Below are 20,207 nucleotides of genomic sequence, written 5' to 3' on the forward strand. Positions count from 1 at the left end.
CCTCAGGCATCAGTCTCTGGCAAAATGCATTCTGTATTTTTTTTCCAGGATGCTGTGCAGAGTTTTATTTTGAATAAATGTTAACCAGGCTGTTAGTTAGATATCCTATATATACATTTGTATGCACATTCACACTGATTCCTTTATCCATTAAAGAACCTGCGTAAGTAGTGATCGGATTGGGTGATGGGTGGGGTAAGCAATCTGAAAGAGGAAAAGATGTTTTTCTAGAACTTATGTGCTTTAAATGAAACCCCAGTTTTTTCTTCTGACACAATCCTTGCCCAGTTACACAGGCGGTTCATTTGTACAAACCATCATTCCATTTCAAATACGGGCTTTACATTTTACTGGTGCATGGTCCATTGCCAGCAACGGACACAGAAACCCACCAGTAATATGGAGCTTAAAATGATAAAAAGACGACACGCTTGAAGAGCAATCTCTTTATAGTTTTCATTTAAAAAATAAAATAGGCAAAACTTTAAAAGAGGAACCTCCCATTCCAACAGAAATTTTAAAATACACTTCCATGCTAAAAGCAGAAGTCTGGATGTAAGCCCATGGAAGCTGCCAAGTAATAGAGAAAGAAACCTAATCTTTCACATTACTCGTAACAGTGTCTTTGCTGTCCTGGCTTACATAATTGTTGGTATTTTTACTAGATTGATCTAAATTCTCTATTTTATTTTCTACTTCCATAGCACTGCTTTCTACAGGACTGTGGGAAGATTCCTCACCTATTTCTGCTTCCATTTTTGTGACTAAATCATGTTCTTTATCTTCCACATCCATTCCTTCCTCTGTTTGTGCCAACCTATGTTGAACTTCTTCCTCCGTTTTATTTTCCAATTCCTCCTCTTTCCTCTTTGCTTTAAACACTTCAACTCCCATCATCCTCAGGTAATGAAGTCTCTCATTCTTGGGCACGAAGGCACGGAGTGATGTCTTTCCTTGCCAACCACACAGCACTATAGGACACTGAAGATCATCAGGTTTCCTACAAAAAAGCAGTTGTGTTTCGTCAACTATGAGAAAGTTAATCTTCAAAACTTAATTTTATAGCCATATGCTATAAATAAGTGCACAATCTTTAACAGTGAATGCATTTTGTAACTATTGGTAGAAGATGCAAGTATATAGATATAACTTCAATATCTAAACAGGTACCTGCTTGTCTACAACCAAGCAAGCAAGAAAAAATAAAGCTCACTGCTACTAAATTTCTGCAACAGGGAAAATTTTCTGGCTTTGGTTTCAAAACTAATGTAAGCAACAGCAAGATGAAAGTTTGCATTTAAAAAGTTCTAAAGAGCTTCTAATACTACTTTGTCAACAAAAATGAACAATGAAAAAGTTTAACTTTTTCTATTCCAAATCCTGGACTTCACAGGGAAACAAACAAATAAATCACATGCAGTGATCCTGTGGACCTCTGGCAGAACTACTGGCTCTCCTTTACAAAGCTAAATCCTACAATCGTTTTAGGAATACACAGGCAAGACAGCTTCTTTCCCTGCTATATTCTTTGTATCCTGTCTGGCTTCACTGTTGACCTCACTGTATCTCTGTGCTTCCACTTCTGTTTTTGCTGAGTGAAAATAAATTCTTGCCCAAGTTTTAGAACTCTGTAAATGGAAAGCAACACATCTACTTACTCAGGGTCTGGGTCATACTTCAGAACTATACTTCCCATTGCTACAGGGAAGGGGGGTGGGGAGAACAAAAACAAAACAGATGTGTTATTTGGCACAATGTTAAAATGACTGTAATTTAAAAATGTTCATGAAAACAAGGTTTTTAGACAGCCACACAGCATGGGCTGACTTGCAGTTATCTACATCAGGATAGTTAAACTACAGACAGTATCAGGCTTTACTGTTGGTTTTTTTTTTTTTTTCCTCCAAACCAAAACACTTATATAGTTACAAGAGCAACTGCCAAGCCTGTCCCCTCCCAAACCCCAAACAAAAAAATCTAATTGCAAAACCACATAATGGATTAATCTAATCAGTGAATCTAGCAAAGAACTTTTACTTAAATAAAATGAACATAAGAGTATGCCAGCCCAAATCTTTTCTTCCAATTTTGTCTCATCAAACACTGAAGTACAAGGACCAGTGATCACTTGGAAATAAAACAACATAAACAAAAGGACTTCAGTCCTTTCAAGCCACTCTACATTTCTTCAAGCATCCAGCATAGAGGAAATAAAATTTAATGTAAGTAGACATTGCTCCCCATATTTAAGAAAATAAAATCTGAGTAACTGTATTTGCTACATCAAATAATGAAAAACAACTGCAGATGACAATTTCAAATGACAAACAATTTCAGCTGGAGCACTAACAGGCATAACCATCATTAGCATATATAAAATCTTTGTTAATCAGATACTTTAAATGCTGCATCACAGCACTGCTTCACAGAAGTCACAGGTTTGGCAACTCTTCTGTTTGCTGGAATTCATAAACCTTAAAGGCTGTGATCAGAAAGGACTACAGTTTCTCGTAGCACAGTGGGTTTCAGTAACGCTTACTTACCTAATTAACAAACATATTTAAGATAAATTTAGTCAAAATTTTTAGCACCGTTTATGTGACAGGATTTTCATAGTCTTCTGTGTACTGTATAATAATAATTTTATCATATCACAAATTAGAAGGCTTACCCATGTCTTTGACTTTCTTCTGCGTTTCACTGCTAAATTTACTTAAGAATGGATTTTCCTGGGTTAGCAGGATTTTAACATCTTCTATGCAGACATTTATAATCCTTGCATGAATGAATGGGTATAGAGTATAAATTCCCTGTTTAATAAATAAATACAATTATTTCAAAATACAATCTCTACTTTCTGACGGGAAAATGTTAAAAATGGTATGTCTTTTAGTTAATACCAGAAAACAATTTTCACATTTTAATCCATACCGAAAATGAAAATTGCCGTTAATCTGACAAAGTTAATGGCAGCTGTGCCATAGGCTCTAAGGAAACCAAAGTATCTCCTTTGAAAATACAATTCTAAGTAGTTACCTCTTGTGCTAATCTGAATGCGCATCCGAACTGTTCACCATCACTGTTGCGAGACCAGACTTTTATCCCTGTGTTAATAACCTGCAAAAGGCAAAGCCAATAAGCATCATTAAAGAGTATAAATTCTAAATTACCACTCTGAACTTTGTTTTTTTTCTCAAGTGTTTGACTAAATGGAGGAAGAAAGGATAATTCTGCCATAACATTTGCTCATTTGCACTGAACACTGAATTAAATTCATGTGAAAATTCATTCAAGAGAAAAAGGAATCCCCATTATCAAAACATAGCTCTCTTTCAATGGAAATGCTTTTTACTCCTTTCCATATTGAAAACTGAACACAGTGAGGAAGCTACTGTCTTAAAATGAGGGCAATTAACTACAAAGATCAAATTTTAATTTTAGTTTGAGTAAGAGTTTTCTGGGTGATTCCAGGAAAGTCAATCAAGGATGCAATTTCAAAAATGAAAAAGCGCTTAATACTAGGACACTATATCCTTTGTAGTACCCAAAGTCTCACTACCTAATATAATGCACCAGTTTCTTAAAATTTTGTCAATTTATGTAGCCATTTCCTGCATGTGGGATAAAAGGATAATTATTTATCCATCTCAAAAGATATGTTGCAAAGATGTAATTAATATCCTTGGAGATTTTCAAGATTTGACTGGATGAGACCCGGAACTGTATCTGACCTAGCTTTGAAGTCAGACCTGCTTGGGGCAGGAAGGAAGCTAGAATAGATGATCTCATTCTAACTTAAATTATTCAATGACTTTTAAGACAAATCTTTAGTGTTTGCAAGGCATTTTCCATGGGGATTCATATAAAAAAAATTTTTTTTCAAACTCACAAAAACTACTTCTTACACCATTATCATTCAGCCTAACAACTTTTCAGAATGATCAGTTGTTGAAATCACTTTGAAACAATGTCCCCACATAACACAGCCAGCTAATAATTCAGCTGAGGTTATCTGTTATTTTTGGTATTTAAAATTCTTAATACTCTCATAATTAAGGGGCTCATAAATACAACAGTGTCAATGTAAACTTGTGAAGGCACCCGAAAATAGGATGAAAATCCTCGTACACACACAGCAGTTACATTTTCCCTTCCTCTACTTTTAAGTTCCCTTCTATGTGCCAAAAAACATACTTATTTTAACTTCATTTCTTTAACAGAGGGACAGAGAGGAAAATGTTTATTCTAACTGAAAACAAAAAAGGCCTATCAGCTTGCTATAATCCTCTATATAAACAATAAACTGAGCAATAAAGTTCAAGGAGACATCCAGTGATGCTTACGATCTCTGTTGCAAAAAACCGAAGAGATGAACCATACCTTCATCTTCTCACTGTTGTTCAGAAGCACATTCCTTAGCTCCTTAGAAACCATGTACAGCTGTCTTTTCTTTCCTTCTTGAGTTCGAGTTAGTAAATTCATCTTGGGAAACGATGGGTCCAATGCATAAAACTTCCTGTGGCCATAATACTGGTTTTGATTAACTGAACAATGAAATTACATACTCAAAATGCAGGGGGTTGACCCACTTCCTTAAGCTATCTCTGCAAACACTTTGGGCTCCCAAACACAAAAGATCAGACTTTCTAAGATGCGTGACATCAGAAAAGACAAGCTGTCATAGACACCAAGATACACTTTCAAACTTCCAGTGCAAACTATCATTGATTCTTTTCATTTAAGAAGAGTTTAATTATTGGGGAGAGGGACACCTGCTGCAAAGTTAGGGAAAAATTTTTACGTATGGCCAACCAGACCCACCTTTCATAATGAACTGAACTACTAATATTCCTAAAATACTAGGAATCTTACTGCCAAAAGAGAAACATTTTTTTCTTACTGGATAGGAAGGAACAATGGATCATCTTCAGGGAGAAACACAAAAGGGTCTTCTTTAAAACCAAACAACTTCATTTTTTTAGATGGTGGTGGTCTAAAAAGAAAGTATCATTACATTGTCAATTTTAGTAAGAGTGCTTGGTTTGAAATCAGTATATTCAGTTCATTTAGTCAACGCTTGCCTTATGGTAATGACAGTATGCCAAACAGAATACTGACATTTTTCTGTGCTTCACTAAGACAACACTACCCACAATTTAACTTCTTACAATGAGGAAGTGAAAGAAATGCTTGAAAACAGAAACCACAAAAACAAATAAAGAGAGATTTCTGAGGGAGTAATTGTGAAGACAGTAAAGCTCTTCCATAAATTAACTTCTGGAAGTACTTTTTTCTTCAACAGAGGATAAAGGACTAACAGACTTTGCAAATGCTAATAAGAAAAGTGGTTATTTTCCTAACTTGCTGAAACACAAGATAGAAAATGTGGAAACGTAGGACGACTGAGCAAAATCGTTAATTTTTCTTGAACAACTTCTAAATGAGTCCAGTAACTGAAGAATTCTGTAGAAGCAACTACAAAGCTGTTACAGGACAAATTCATAGGCTTGGTTCTCTTACCCACACACTCCTTCCTTTTTGCTTTGTTCAGTGTCTGAATTCTGCAATTCTTGCATTTTCTTAGACTCTTCATCTTCAGCAAGTGTTGGTTCTTCAGTAATACATTCAGAACCATTATCTGAATTCGCTGCTGTTACTTCAGTATCTCCTGTTTGTTGCAGTAATTTCTGGTGAACCTATTTCAGATTATAGTATTTTCAATAAAGCTAAAGTAGTATCTAATTTGTCTGTGTTCTCTCTTTGCATGTGCTTAATTCTTATCAATTTGTATGTCAGTGCTTAAACATACCCATTTAGGGAGCAAATCTCATTACTAAGTCAAGATACCATTGTAAATTGCATTTACCTCTAGTACTGATCTGAACAATTTCTTACGAACTGTCCAAGAAAGTTATTTTTGTACCATTCACAAAATCACGTCCTAGCACTCACAGAGAAGACTATTTTAAATCACGATCTGTTGTTTTCCTCCTAGAACTCAGTGACACACACATTCAGCTGCTGCACACTTTCTGTACGAGCGCTACAACATTAAACTTAGAACAGCAGAAGCTATTTGGATGACACTTGCTTCTGAATAAATGCTTATTCCTTCTTGCCACATACATGTTACTCATAAGGTGTTCTAATGAAGCAAATCAAATAGTAGCAGCTAAAACGGATTCACACAGGAAGTTTCTCTCAAAAAGACAATCTTAAGAGATCAAACAAATCATGTCAATTTAAAATCGTGTCGACAGGATTTTAAGACAATTGACAACAAATGGATTAAAGTCAAATGGCTGAAGCTGCTACTGCTCCTAACAGTTTTATATCCATTCCCACTGCTGCTGATCTGCTAGACTAATCTGCTAGTGAATCACTCCTGAGCAATCAGAGTAAGATAAACTGAAATCAGAATTAGCTTACAACACAGCAGAAAAAAGCCTTCAGCAGAGGGACCACACACAGCTCAAGGAACTGACAGCTTTAGCTACCCAATCTAATCTGCTTCTGTAAGTCTTTCAAAGCCTGAACTTTAACTTCAAGTTTTATCTTGCTATTTTACTATGATTTTAAAATCCCCCCTCTTTTTTTTTTTTTTCTTCTATTTTAAAAGGAGACTTTCTTTTAAAGTTCTTAAGGGATTTAGGAATTTACTTTTAATTGACACACCGAACTATAACCAAAGGGCAGAAAGTTACAGGATGTTTTCAATTCTGTAAGCTTTCAAAAAAAATGTTATTAAAAGTTAACATTTTAGCTCTTCTAAAAGATGTTACCTTAGGCTGGCGTTTATTCCATGGCATTGGAGACTTTTTCACTAACACAGCCACAAAGAAACCTCCTGTGTTCTGGTGATGTGGCAATATCCTAAGACTAGGGGGAAAAAAAGAAAATAAAAATGTTGCAGTATATTCATCACCAGCACTCAGGCTCTCACAAAGTACTAAAAGTGTAACATTTACATTTACTTGGAGGGTAAACTAAGTATTCCTAGTAGGATTGTGCAGATTTATCAAGCTAAAAAAAGGATCTAAAATAGAGCATTCTGGCAAAATAACTTGCATCAGTGCAATGCATTCACTTAACCATTCACATCTGAGCTTTAAGACTCATTTCTAAACATTATTTTTAGAATAGCTGTGGGAAGTCTTTCATAGCAAGTAAGTCACACTGCTAGAATGTTAAAGCTTTACATAGTTTTTCAGTAATTTTGGCTATGTATCTCTATTGGTCAAAGAATTTGACCTACCTGTGAGTACTTATTCCTTGTAAGCAACTTTCAGTAATTTCTCTCACTTCACTGGAACTTAAATATTGCGTACCGCCATTACATATGAAGCAATCAAAATATTCAGACCTACACAAGCACAGGTCTGTACTGCCACACGTTCTTAACCTAACCTAATTATAATTTGCCCACCACCATACGAGGTGATAATCAAAGCCTCATAAAATCTACTCTGGCAAAACTTACCAGCGCTCTAGATTCATTGCCTTTAGCTTCTCTTCATCTTTTATTGGAAACATAGTGGGACGTATTTGTGTTTGTCTATTTGAAGGCACATCTTTCCACTCTTCAAACCACTGTCCATCTTTCAGCATTACCTTCATAGGAATAAATATAAATAGTGTGAAGAATACAGGTCACTATTTTACAAGTTTTAATTTAAATAAGTTCAAACCAAGGTTCAGATGCCAAAAAGAGAAGTTATTTTCTGGTATAGTAAGTTAAGTTCTTTGAAGTGTATGGTTCCTTTGTGCATTGTATAGGGACACTTATGAGATTCTTGCCAGCTGTACCTCTTTGCTCCACTTTGTATGCTTCAAAAAGTGTGCAGTCAAGTAAAGATCAACTGCAGTGATCTCTGGTAACCTGCTAGAACATACAGAACACCAAAATCCAAAGGAAGGACAGCGGTGGAATATATAAGAAGATTAGTAAGCCATAAGATTTAGGATACACTATTTTTTCTCCATTGGACTGGCTGTGAAGCATCCTGCTGTAGGCAGCTTCGAAGCAGTATACAAAGGAAAAGGGCTACTGCAGTCTAATAGAGACTAGAAATGAGGAATCCAAATTTCATTACATAAGGTGCAAGAGTGCAACACAACCGCTTGGTAAGCACAGAGCGCCATGATATAGGCATACACAGGTCACACATAGAGATGCTTTCAAGGAAAGTTACTGAGGAATCACGTCCCCATGAATTTTCTAGTGTAAGTATCTTTATCCAGGACTCAGAACAATATATAAATCCACTCTAAGATACTGTGTGGACATAACATCACATCACTCTAAGAGTCAAAGCTTTTGATGAACTCTTAAGATACAAGCAGGTTAGAGCCCCAACTCTTGCAGCAAGGCATTTTGAATGCTCTTTAAGCAAGAATACCAAAGGAAAAAAACCAAACAAACAAACCACCAAACCGGGAAAATTTGACTTCAGAGCTCTAGATGCCTCATTCTATACTGGCCACCAGCACTGTAAGAAAGGTCACATCCACAGATGCATGGGACAAATGCATAATATTAATGACTGAAATGAAGTCCTGTTTTTGTGGTTAAGTCAACAAAATAGATAAACCACAGCAATGGTGACTTCAGGACCGGCACGTTCGATGAAATGCTTTCATAGATCTTGCTGTGATTGACTTGAAGGTTTAATTAAGTGTTCTACTGAAAACTGAAACAGAACGTTTATCTAGATTACAATTTGACTGAGAATGTTAGAACCCAGATTTCAGCATCATGAAGTCTGGCATTTATCAGTCACTGATCAGATCACACTTAAAATATTGTGCCTTTGCATATTCCTAAAATGGAAATGACTGTACTTCTAGAATTAGTATTTCAAGTCCAAATATGCTACGTCATGCTGCTAGATGGAGGCAAGACAGACTGTGGTTCTGAACTGCTCTTCTTTGGAAGTCATGAGTTCAGCTTGAGAGAAACAAACAATGGGACTGATAAATAACTGGAAGCACAAACAACTCTGGAACTATTTTGGATGTACTAGAGTAACTGCCTAACAGTACTGCTCTGTTCAGTTTTGGTTTACCAGCCTAACCACACAATGTAACTGGTAGAATGACAAAGCATCAAAGAAACGTGTCGAACTCTTCTCTACTGCACATTTCACTAGCCTCTTGTTAGGGCAGAATTAAGACTAAGAGTGTTGCAGAAGTAGATTACCAGATCTGGAGGTAAAAAGATTTCTTCCTTCAAGACTCTGAAATAATTCATTGAAGTTCACTCGTCGTCTAGCTTAAGGAGAGAGTACTGAACGCTATTTCCAAGCACCTATGCATCCCCTTGAACAAAACCTTATTTTTATTTTGCTGTTTCCAGAGATCTACAGTCAACTGAGGCTCAGGAATATTCAATGTAATCACTAAGTTGCAGAGCTCCCACTGAACAAACGTTTCACAAGGAAACAGAAGACGACACCAAGTAAAATCAGCACCAAAGCAAGCAAATATATTCACTGATGAGCTAGACAATGAGGCTTTAAAAAATACAGTAGCAGCGAATAAGGGCTGAAGAACGTCTGGCAAACTTTTAAGAGATTTTATTAGCCTACTTTTAAAAATACCTATTAGGGAGATTTATATTTCAACTGCAAACACAGAAATAAATGTTACAGGGAATATAACAGACTTACTGATCTTCATATATATATAGTAGCTTTATACAGTTAAAAAAAAGTAAGATTGAGATCATAGAGCCACAGTTATGCATTTTACATTTATACTTCAGGTACAAGCATACCATTTATACTTTTGGAACTGTAAGAAGAAAGAAATCAGCTAGTTTCTAAGCTGGATTTCCAATGGCAGAACATAAGCAAATGTTTATTCCATGCGTCTTGTTCATTAGCTTATACACAGGCATAAACCTGCAGACCACCATTTCAAGAGACTAGTGAAATGGTGAGAGAAGACAGAACAACCAACGGCGTTGCAAAGGCACATGCTCATAATTAAAATTTAATCAGAGCTTCTTTCCTTACTACCAGGATGGCTTTCTACCCTTTCTTGATTATACCCATAACAGGATACTGAAACAGCTTTGGGATTTTTTTTGCTGCTCCCTACTAGTCTGTTTCCAGACTTGGAATCACATAAGATTTGGAACAAAATACATGACTCTATTAATATTCTAGAATTACTCACATCCCTGCAAGTTTTACAGCTTATTTCCAGAAAGGGTTTAACAGCTTTTACTTCCAAATAATTTAAATGAACCAGCTAAAGAACTATAGTATCTAACACTCACAGACTGTAAAGGACAGTGGAGGAGGGATAACTTTCAAAAGTGGCTGAAATTATGTTGCCATCTACAGGCCACATGCACACAGTAGAAAAGGGAATTAAGAAAGCATGAGAGACAGAGCAAAGAAAGCTGGAGGAAAATGAGGACAGCAGATGAAGAGACAAGAACTTACCACCAGAAAGATCTTTAGCCCTTTCCTCTACAATGCCATACCGTCTAAAACTCTAAACAGCAAATCACTATCATCACTTCAGCTTAATCTAATGTTTTGAAATGCTATTCTGCAAAATTTCCCTAATGTAATGTTCTACCACAGACCAAGAACTTCACAGAAATATCAGGTTAAGTACCTTCCATTTTGTAATTCCTGGCATCCTCTTCAAGCCTGGTAACTCAGAAGAGACATCAGCAAGTTCTAAGGCACCTGAAATTCCAAGAATATAAATATTTTTGAAAACAGAATTTGAGAGTCATGTTCCTAATTAACTTCTACAAAAATAGTTTTTCTTCAAGCTTTAAGACCACACTGCTTTTTAAAAATGTCAAGGAACAAAATATTATACAATTACTGTATAATTTACTGTAAACTAACAAGAAAGACGGTAAGAACTGTTCATAATAAATTAACTGTTCACCTCTAAATTAAACAAAATATAATGGTTAGATACTTTCTGTAGCGGCTGCAGAGAATAATGCTCTACAACTTGTATCATTAAACATTAATGTTCCAGGATGCAGTCATAGAAGATTTTATTCTCACTTAGCATTTGGATTTACTACACTGGTTAAGTATTTTTCAGAGAAATACTCTTCTGGGATGACAAAGTCTTTTAAAATGCTTGATACATTCTCATTTTATGGACTTAGTCTTAATATATTCCAGTGTGAGAGGAAAAAAAAATTGTTATTTTTTGAACGAAAAGAAAAATTCCAAAATGTTTAACCATAAGGTAAGTACTATCAACCTAACAGAACAAAAGGCTATGTACCCAAAATGTCAGATTGCTGTAAGAAACATCAACAGAGTTTAGCTTAATCTACAGAATAAAACCTTTAAGGTTCCTGAAGTCCAGAAAGAATAATATAAAAATATACTGTTTAAATAGGTGATCTCTCTAGCAAAGAATCCCCTTTAAATTTCTTTTTTGTGAATACTTACTTATTTAAGTTAGGTAGGCTTTCCCTCCTGTCGTACAGAATTTATCAGCCTGTTCTACATGACTAACCATTTACTCTTAAGTGACAGTTTAAGCAAGTCTTTTAAATAAATGAGAAAGTGATACATGAATTCATGGACAAATTCCAAAACGATATTTCAAATCTGATTAAACTTGATGTCTGCATCTGTCCTTCGAATATTCTTGCCTACCTACAGCGACTTCAACTGATGCCTCAGGACTACACCACACTGATCAGGCACTAAACAGTCCACCAGAAGTACTACAATTCCCTGTAGAGAAACATGGTACAAAAGTGCCTTTTCCTTACTCTTTCAGCCCTAAGGGGAAACCAATCTCTGACCTGCTCCACAAGTAGCAGTGTAACACAGTGAGAGGAACCAAGTTAACACCGAAGAACCAACAAAACTGGCCTAACCTGAGCAAATCCTTGATGTCCAATGCCCCTTGCAGACTACTGCACTACCTCACCCTTCTTTAGTTACACGTATGTTCAAGTCCCAAGGATAACGTTCACTTGCTGGGACACACTGCAGCCTCCAAGTAAGCCTCAAAATACCTTTTTTTTTTTTTTTTTTTTTGAGGTATTTTCACATGCCACAGCCAGTCAAGATCCTTACTTCCAAGTACTGAATTTGCCCCGGATGCTGCAATTGTTGGCCTCCATGAACATCCGTATTGCTTCACGCTCCTAGCCAAACTAGTCCTTACTTCCTTCCAATCTTGTCATCGTTAAAACTTAACTCTGGTGTACCACAGCCTTCAATAAGCCAAGCATACCACAATGTACTGGAAACATGTCTATGCTGCTCTTTCACTCAGTCTGCCAAAGAAACTACCTCTAAATAAAAATGTCCTTTGGAAATTAAATATAATTCCTAATTATCTGCAGGCATTTAAGCTAAACTGCTGTTTCTGAGACAATGAAATTTCATGCACAATTTGGGGCCAGAATAGTGACTGGCACAAAGAAAACATTAGACAAAACAGGCCATTCTACTCCCAGAACCAGCTCAGCTCCAGGGGCAATACAGCTGCTCCTGCTCTGTACAAGGATCAACTTAACAAGGTCTGGGGAACTTTTAATGCAAAACCCAATTAAGATGTCTCCAAACTTCAGGTTACTGACACAGAAAAAACAGTGTTCGACAGCTCAAGGCTAGCAATTTGGGCTACTAACTCAACTACCACAAACTGATGCAGTGCAGCTTTCTCAGCTCAATTTTTCCACCTCTTGTTACTTGACGTGATGGACACTTAAGTAAGCTTTCATATGCAAGTCAGAAGTGTAAAAAAACCCACAAGCTTAACGACATTAAAATTCCAAACATCTCAAAATTTGGGTCAAAGGATGCTAAAGGTATCAGACTCCCACCTACTGGTGCACAACATTTCTCTAACTGTTTTAAGTACACTTTGGACTTCTTACTCCTATAGCATACAGCAGTAATGTCCCGTGCCGTGTCTTCCAAAGGAAATACGAATGTCAGACATGAACTCCAACCAGTGGAATGGGTTAGCAGAAGCCAGATAACACAGACTGAATTCCACTGATCTGCAGAAGTCTTTTGTGTACCACTAACCCAACTTCTTCAGGCTTTATATTTGCACCTGATTTAGGCCCATTCAAGAAGGCTGCCCAGATCAACACCAATGAAATCCTAACGGTATCAAAAAATTGCTGCAGTTTTGCATACTAGGAGCACGTTACCCACACTAAGCTTATTACTAGTACTATCATGCGTGTATCCTTTTTTGGGCTGAGGAAAAAAAAGATTTCTCCACTCCATCCAAGCTCGCATTCTCACCTTGACTCTTCTCCAGCAGAGATGCGATCACAGCTTCGTTCTCAATGGGATTCAACGAACACGTAGAATATACCATTCTCCCACCTTCCGCCAGCTGTTCAACACCACGGGTTGCAATTCTTAACTGCAATCTAACAGAACACTCTTGATTTAGCCAGGTATCATTCAGGAACCAGAAAGGTTTACCATCAAAGTTTTTGCAGGTAAAGCTATATTGCAGACACACAACTCTCCATGGACTAAACCAGCACTGACTAGGTTCCACAGCTGTCACAAGTACACAATTTAAAGTCAGTTTTAAACTAAGTCAGCTTAGTGCAGTCTATACTGCAGACACATTTACAATTACACCTGTTAAAACAGCAATTAGGTTAAACGTTAACACTGCATAACTTTCAACACAGCATGCAGTAATTTGTTCTTTCTAGTGTCCCATCAAGTTTATAGTAAAGTACTCAACACTAGACAAGTAACACCCCAAAACCTGACTTTTCTTCTCAGAAATCTAGTTAAAATGAGGAGCAATCTGACTATTACAAATATTATGGACAATACAGCTTAGCTAACATTGGCCTTCTGAGAAAAGCTTCACTGAGACAAACCACCAGCTTATACCCCACCTGCAAACTCACAACTAAAATAAAACCTGTAATTATGAGTTACCGAACGATAACAAGTCACCGCAGGTCAGCTGAGTTACAGTAACTGATGGCATTCCCAGCTTGTTACAAACACACAGCAAAACGTTCTAAACTTTTTCATCTGTGTGTCATGAGCCTGCACTAGCCTAAACACTTATCTACCACCATGTAACATAAATCAGTCTTAAGAAACCAAAACCATTTATGTATGATCGCTAGTATTCTAAAGACTTTAAAATATTACTATCAATCTTACAAGTTTCTGCATTTTCCAACAGTATTTTACCAGCTAAATGCTAGGAATCCCAACCAAATGATTTATTTCCTGTTTTATTAGCTACCTTGCCTAAATTAATTCAATGAACATTCATACGTTAGATATTCATAACAATACAAGCAATTTAGATCCACTACTCGCTTCTGGAACACTACACTTTCTGAATAGCACACAAGCTCTTCATTTGAGAGAAAAGCAACACTTCTTAGAAGTCTCTGCTTTGTCACATATTAACATGTGAATGCATGCAGATGTTAGAGATGTGGGAAAAGGAGGAGAGAGAAATGAAGAAGTGCAGATGTGTAACAAGCATTTTTACCCATGGAGCTGCAAACTGTTTTGTGTTGTCCACTTTTTCCATACATCAATGTTTTTCCTCATGGTTCCATCTCCACTGTAACAGATTGAACAGATTTCTATTATTTGTGGGTAAGACTCATTTCATATCCAAGTCATTCATAGCAGAAAATAAGTAACAGCCCCCCTCCCATATTAACTAGTTCTCCTATGCTGTACTGCTTGTTTCTACACTATCTTTGTACTTGAGTATCCCCAGTGTAAGTTCAAAACTTGAAGCCCTTCAGCTGACCAAATTTAAGTACCACTTGGAATGAAAAATGTTCATTCTAATTTAGTATCCCCTCACCTGAGACAGTTTAAGGCATTCACCTGTTTTGGAAGTTACTATAAATGATAACCAAGCAACACAAAAAGCGTAACTCAGCAACACTAAAATTCTAGCACTGCACTTAGTGCAATAAAATCTGTGTATTGAAGATTACATGCTAGATACCTGCAAGGGACGTCACATAAAATCCTGTCATAGAAGAGGACTTCTTTTCTTCCATCAACATCTATTTGTAGATTAGGAATACTGGAGGCATCATGATTTACCACCATGATGCACGGACTGTTTAATCTTTTAGCCTGATGAACCAGCAAATAGCAGCGCTTGTTGTCGACATCATTAGCAATTACAAAACCCTCTGGGAACATAAAATAGTGGGAAGATGCTTTACTATTCAACAGCTAAATAATTGTACATAGTTTATTACCTTATCTTCAAAGCTTCGTAAACCTTTCACTACAGATTTCTACTTACAAGACTGCTTATGAATAGAGGACCCCTTAATGAATGTGAAATAACATAAAGTATGTCTAGGTTTAACTGATGTGTCAAATATAGTCTCAAGAGCACTAGCTTCCATACAGTAACAATAGAACACAACCAAGGGCCTTTCAACTTTTCAAAATAAAACCCTTGTAACAGAAAAATCCTCCACTGCCACTGATCGCTGTACATCAGCAGATTTTCAGTAGAACGTAGAAAGAATCCACTCCCCCTAACTTGATACCTTCTATTTTCTGGAAGCATCTAACTGAAAGTAAAGATTTTGAAGCTTAAAGAAAAAAGATAAATATCACGACCATTTTAAGGCTACAGCAGATTAATCCAGTGTTGCAGGATACCACTAAAACAAAGGGCTCACGGGCCACCATCTACTAAGTAAACCTGATTTATATACAAAAATTAAGCTCTGATCACATCTACCACAGTCTGAACTGTGAAGATATAGAGATATACCTACATACATATATATAAATTCACATCTCTCCTTCAAGCCGAGGAAGCCCACAAAATTGTAAGGAAAAGGTGGGGTACTTCCTATCTCATATCACTCAACCACTCTGGAAATTCAGTATGTAGTTAAATGTAGTTACTTATCTGAGATACTAAAAATAATCCTCAAGAAAAAGCAGAAATTCAGTCATAGAAGTTTTTGGTAGTTTTTCCAGACTTACTGGGAAAAGGAACATTCATGTCTGCGTGCAACATTTCAATGAGTTGTGCAGTCTTAGATCCAGGTGCAGCACACATATCTAGAATCTACAAACACCAGAAAATTAAAAAAACCCACCTCCTACCTCATATTTTTTTAACTACTTCAGAAATTTTAAACTAAATATGTTTGAATACACTCGCACAACTAGGATTATCCTGAACACTGATTTGTAAAAACATAAAAGTACAGTTTCGTTCTTTGTATGCTTTATCTCTGAAGGTCTAAAATATAAAAAGGACTTTTGTTTGTAGGGAACAAATACATCAGCTGAAAAAAATCCGAAAGAAAAATCTGAATCTAGATACAGGGATATGTCCTTGTATCAGCTCACAGGCAATTCCGACTGAAGTTAACTGGAACTTCACATATACACACACACGTCAAGGGCAAAGTTACATTCAAAAGCAAGTAGTACTTTTCTTTATCTATCAATAAATTAATCAGAGGCTATCCAACACCGTTGATTAAATAGGTTTTATAAAAATGGACTGCTATCCCTCCCCACACCTTTTCATTTTAATGCAAAAAATTGGGGTAGCATAAACTGCTTGTTGCTATATCCTGGAAGCAGCACTTGGAAGTCTTCGAAATCACCCTCAGGCAGAACAGAACAGCATAGACACCACCACCTGATTTCTAGCATAGTTCTCCCTCATGGTTCATCACGAACTTGGTTTGTGATCAAGAGTCACTTTCACAGCAAACCATCTGACAGCTAACACTGCTTTCTTAAGGAAGCTTAAAATCTTTCCTCTTGCCTATTTACAAACTTTTCAGAAACACATGACTAACTTCTGGACCTTTAGCTCCAGAAAAAGTTAGCTGAAGTCACGCAACAGGGTAAAAGATGGGGATGGATTGGCTCAGACCCCAGAGAAATGCAAAGAGCATTTACTGAGAGCTTCAGAGAGCATGTGATAGGTGCTGCCACACAGCAGTGTTAATGCATCATGAAACACACTCAGTAATAACTGTGTCACATCTGCTGTTAAAAGTGACAGTTGTGATGATACTGGTTGCTACTTACTTTGTAGGTAATGCAAAAGATAATGAAGAATAAGCAAGCCTAAACATGCTCTAAACTTGCCCAGCAAACTAATGGTGAATGAAAACTAAACTGCGAAGGACAGATTAAAACCGCACACAACTACAGAAAGGTTTGACAGTCATCAAGTTTATCCTTGTGCAAGAATCATCATGTAAGACATCAAACATGTACAGAGAACATGCCAGTTAAGCACTAAAGCAACCTGCAATTCTGGTCAAAACCAGCAGCTCAGAAAATAAGGCACTAAAGACCATAAAAGGTCCTACATGACAACAGCCAAGGAACTGTTACAACAGCTATTCGCTATCTTGTCACAAGAGAGGATAAAGAACCTATTCTGGGTCTCACTTATAAGCAAATTCGTGAAATCTTACATGCATTTCTGCAAAGTGTTTGCTGAAATACAGTCACCAAAGTTAAACATTCAATGCAAAAAACCATACAGTTAGCTTAATATATGCAACATAAGGTGTGTACAAAAATATTCACACAACTTGTGTCTTACATTAAGTAGAACGCATTCACTACCTGTTCAACCCCAGATAAAACTCAAAACGTACATGTGACACATTAGTACTGAATATACCACCCAATTCATTGTTCATTCAAGAGAGATGAGAAGATCTTGCCTCATGTACAATAGCCATCAGCCCCATGTCATACATTGGGTTGGGGTGAGAACAGAAGAAAACAAACTGAGAAGTTATGTATGCTAACTGATGTTAATTCAAAACCGAGTATGTACAAACAAGTCTTTAAAACATAGGTTAAAAGTTTGAAAAACTTTAAATTTCAAGATGCACAACACAGCTGCTTGAGATAGCGAGGTGCTTGTAACTAGCTCGTTAACTTAACAGATTAAGAGAGTAAGGCCATGTGACAGATTCATTCTGCAAACACGCACAGAACATGCAAACATCACTAGGGTTAGAACAAGAAGCTTGCTACCATATTCCACAATTTGCCATTAGAAAATATCACAGACATTCCTCAGACACCTTGGTTAAAGTCAGCAACCTATTTAGCCAACACCAACAGCATGTTTCAGCTCACCCAAATTATTCTGCCTAACGTTTATAGAGCAGAAGTTTGCAACTTTTTCAAAAGGCATAGAGAGGTAAAAACTATCTGGTAGAGAACATTATCATTTGGATCTGGAAAACTACATCTGCTCACAGCGTGATGGATAGCAAGTAGTTAAAAGCAGTCATCTTACTTTAAAAGGAGGTTGAAACATGAATACATAACTTAGATGCAACTAAATACATTCAGACTTTGAAACTATATGATTATGCAACTACTAACCTAAATGTTTTTTACAGGGTATTATATAGCTGAAAAAGCAGATGTTCCTCTGACAGCGTATTTGTGATCTGAACACTAGTTGACTGTTGTTTATGTACAGAAAGCATAAAACATACCAACACAAAACAGAATTGTGTATCAGCATTGATACTGCTGTTGTAATTTACAGTTTAATTGAACTATCTTCTAGGAAAAAAACTAGTACGCAGTATATTCCAGAGTTACCTTATGATGAGGGTTAACGTTAAGCAGCAGAGGTGGGATCATACTAACAGCCTCTTGACGACTGATATTTCCCTTGAAAGGAAAAAAAAAACCAAAACAACAAACCCAAACTTTTTTATATCACAGAAGAATGCATTACTTTTGCAATAAATTTTTTAAAACTCTATGTAGTAAAACAATAAAGCATTTTATCAAACACTATTATCATCTTAGGATTAAATTTTATTAACATTTAACAAAAAAGTCACAGTATTTTACCCAACTGAAATTTCTGATGATTGCATACTTACTCCAATTTTATTAATTCTATTGATATAGTTTCCACTCAACAGAAATGAGAAACTGGCTTCAACCAAGTGAGAAACATCCATCACTAAAGGTAACTCTCATTACATACGCACACACACTTTTACCAAATTGAAACATCTGTTTTCAAACACCAACTATTTTACAGGGACTCATTTTCACATTCCCAAACAAAAAAAAAAAAATGCAGTTTGTTTAGGATAAAAATTTGTAACTGCAGTTACATGCTGGAACCATGGGATAAATCACTGTCAACATCAACATAAAATCCAGATTCTCCTGAGCTACTCAACTTCTGAGAGAAAAGGTACAGTCTCAGTTTCTCATAATGCATTTGAATAAAACACTGCTCAGGACAGGAGAGAAGAAAAAAAGAAAAAGAAAGTAAGATCTATCCAAAACTTACACATTCTGTCTCGCTAACCAGAAACTGATGAAACTTTTCCAGCTGTGGCGACTTGCGTAAGATTTTTCTACTCAAGTTGGTGTGCCAGGCTAACTCTTCTGGATACCTGGGGGGAAAAAAAGACGGAGAAAGGGCAGAAGTTGAAGACCCCAACCCCTCAGGCTCGACACCGGGGACACGCAGCGCGCCTTACTCCACGGCCAGCTCACCTACCAGCTCAGCGGCTGCGGCATTTCGACTTTCTGGCCATCCACCTCCAGGTCCTGCAGCTCTCTGAAGTACTTCTCCCTCAGGCAGTGCAGGATCTCCCTGGCGTGGCTGCAGGGCAGAGACGCGCACCAGGCGGCCGGCTGGGGACGCGCCTTTCCCCGCCAGCCGGCACCGGCCCGCCCCGGGACCCAGGGCAGCGGCGCGCCGGGCCCCGCCCGCCCCGCCCCGCGGCCCTACCTCCGGTAGCCGGTGATGCGCAGCGTGGCGGGCAGCGGCTCCCTCAGCGCCGCCATGAAGGCGTCCCACTCGCCGGCGGGCACGATGCCCAGCTCCCGGTAGTACCGCTCGAACAGCTCGTTCTCCTTCACGATCTCGGGGTAGCCACCGGCCCAGCCCTGAAACACGCCGCCGCCGTCAGCCCGGCGGCCCTGCCGCGCACCGCCCCGCCCCACCCCGCCCCGGCTCTCACCGCTTGGTCCCCGCCGCCGCCGCCCCGCTCCTGCCGCTGCTGCTGCTGCCGCCTGCGGTCGCGCGCTCGGCGGCCCATGGCGACCAGGAAGCGGCCGAGCACCCTCGTCGCAGCGGCCCCCTCCGTCCTTCCCAGCCTGCAGCACCGCGGAACCTAGGCTGCGGCGCCGCGTGCTCCCGGCGCCGCGCGCATGCGCGGGCCCGCCCCCGGC

The 20,207-nt window shown here is 38.0% G+C and overlaps 1 protein-coding gene across 1 annotated transcript; it reads right to left on the reverse strand.

Moving 5' to 3' along the window:
* Positions 1-431: 431 nt before the first annotated feature.
* Positions 432-20,192, reverse strand: NSUN2 (NOP2/Sun RNA methyltransferase 2). Its single transcript, XM_055799980.1, has 19 exons — positions 19,997-20,192; positions 19,765-19,922; positions 19,531-19,635; positions 19,318-19,423; positions 18,606-18,677; positions 15,987-16,071; positions 14,977-15,169; positions 14,503-14,577; positions 13,266-13,396; positions 10,630-10,703; positions 7,481-7,611; positions 6,783-6,879; positions 5,521-5,696; positions 4,901-4,993; positions 4,381-4,516; positions 3,037-3,117; positions 2,672-2,810; positions 1,659-1,698; positions 432-1,000 (listed from the first exon to the last, which is right to left on the reverse strand). Exons 1-19 carry the CDS (start codon positions 20,072-20,074, stop codon positions 595-597), a joined length of 2,376 nt encoding a protein of 791 aa, XP_055655955.1. The 5' UTR covers positions 20,075-20,192; the 3' UTR covers positions 432-594.
* Positions 20,193-20,207: the final 15 nt, after the last annotated feature.

Source organism: Falco peregrinus, chromosome 3 (assembly GCF_023634155.1).
Source record: "Falco peregrinus isolate bFalPer1 chromosome 3, bFalPer1.pri, whole genome shotgun sequence".
In the NCBI taxonomy this organism is placed as follows: domain Eukaryota; kingdom Metazoa; phylum Chordata; class Aves; order Falconiformes; family Falconidae; genus Falco; species Falco peregrinus.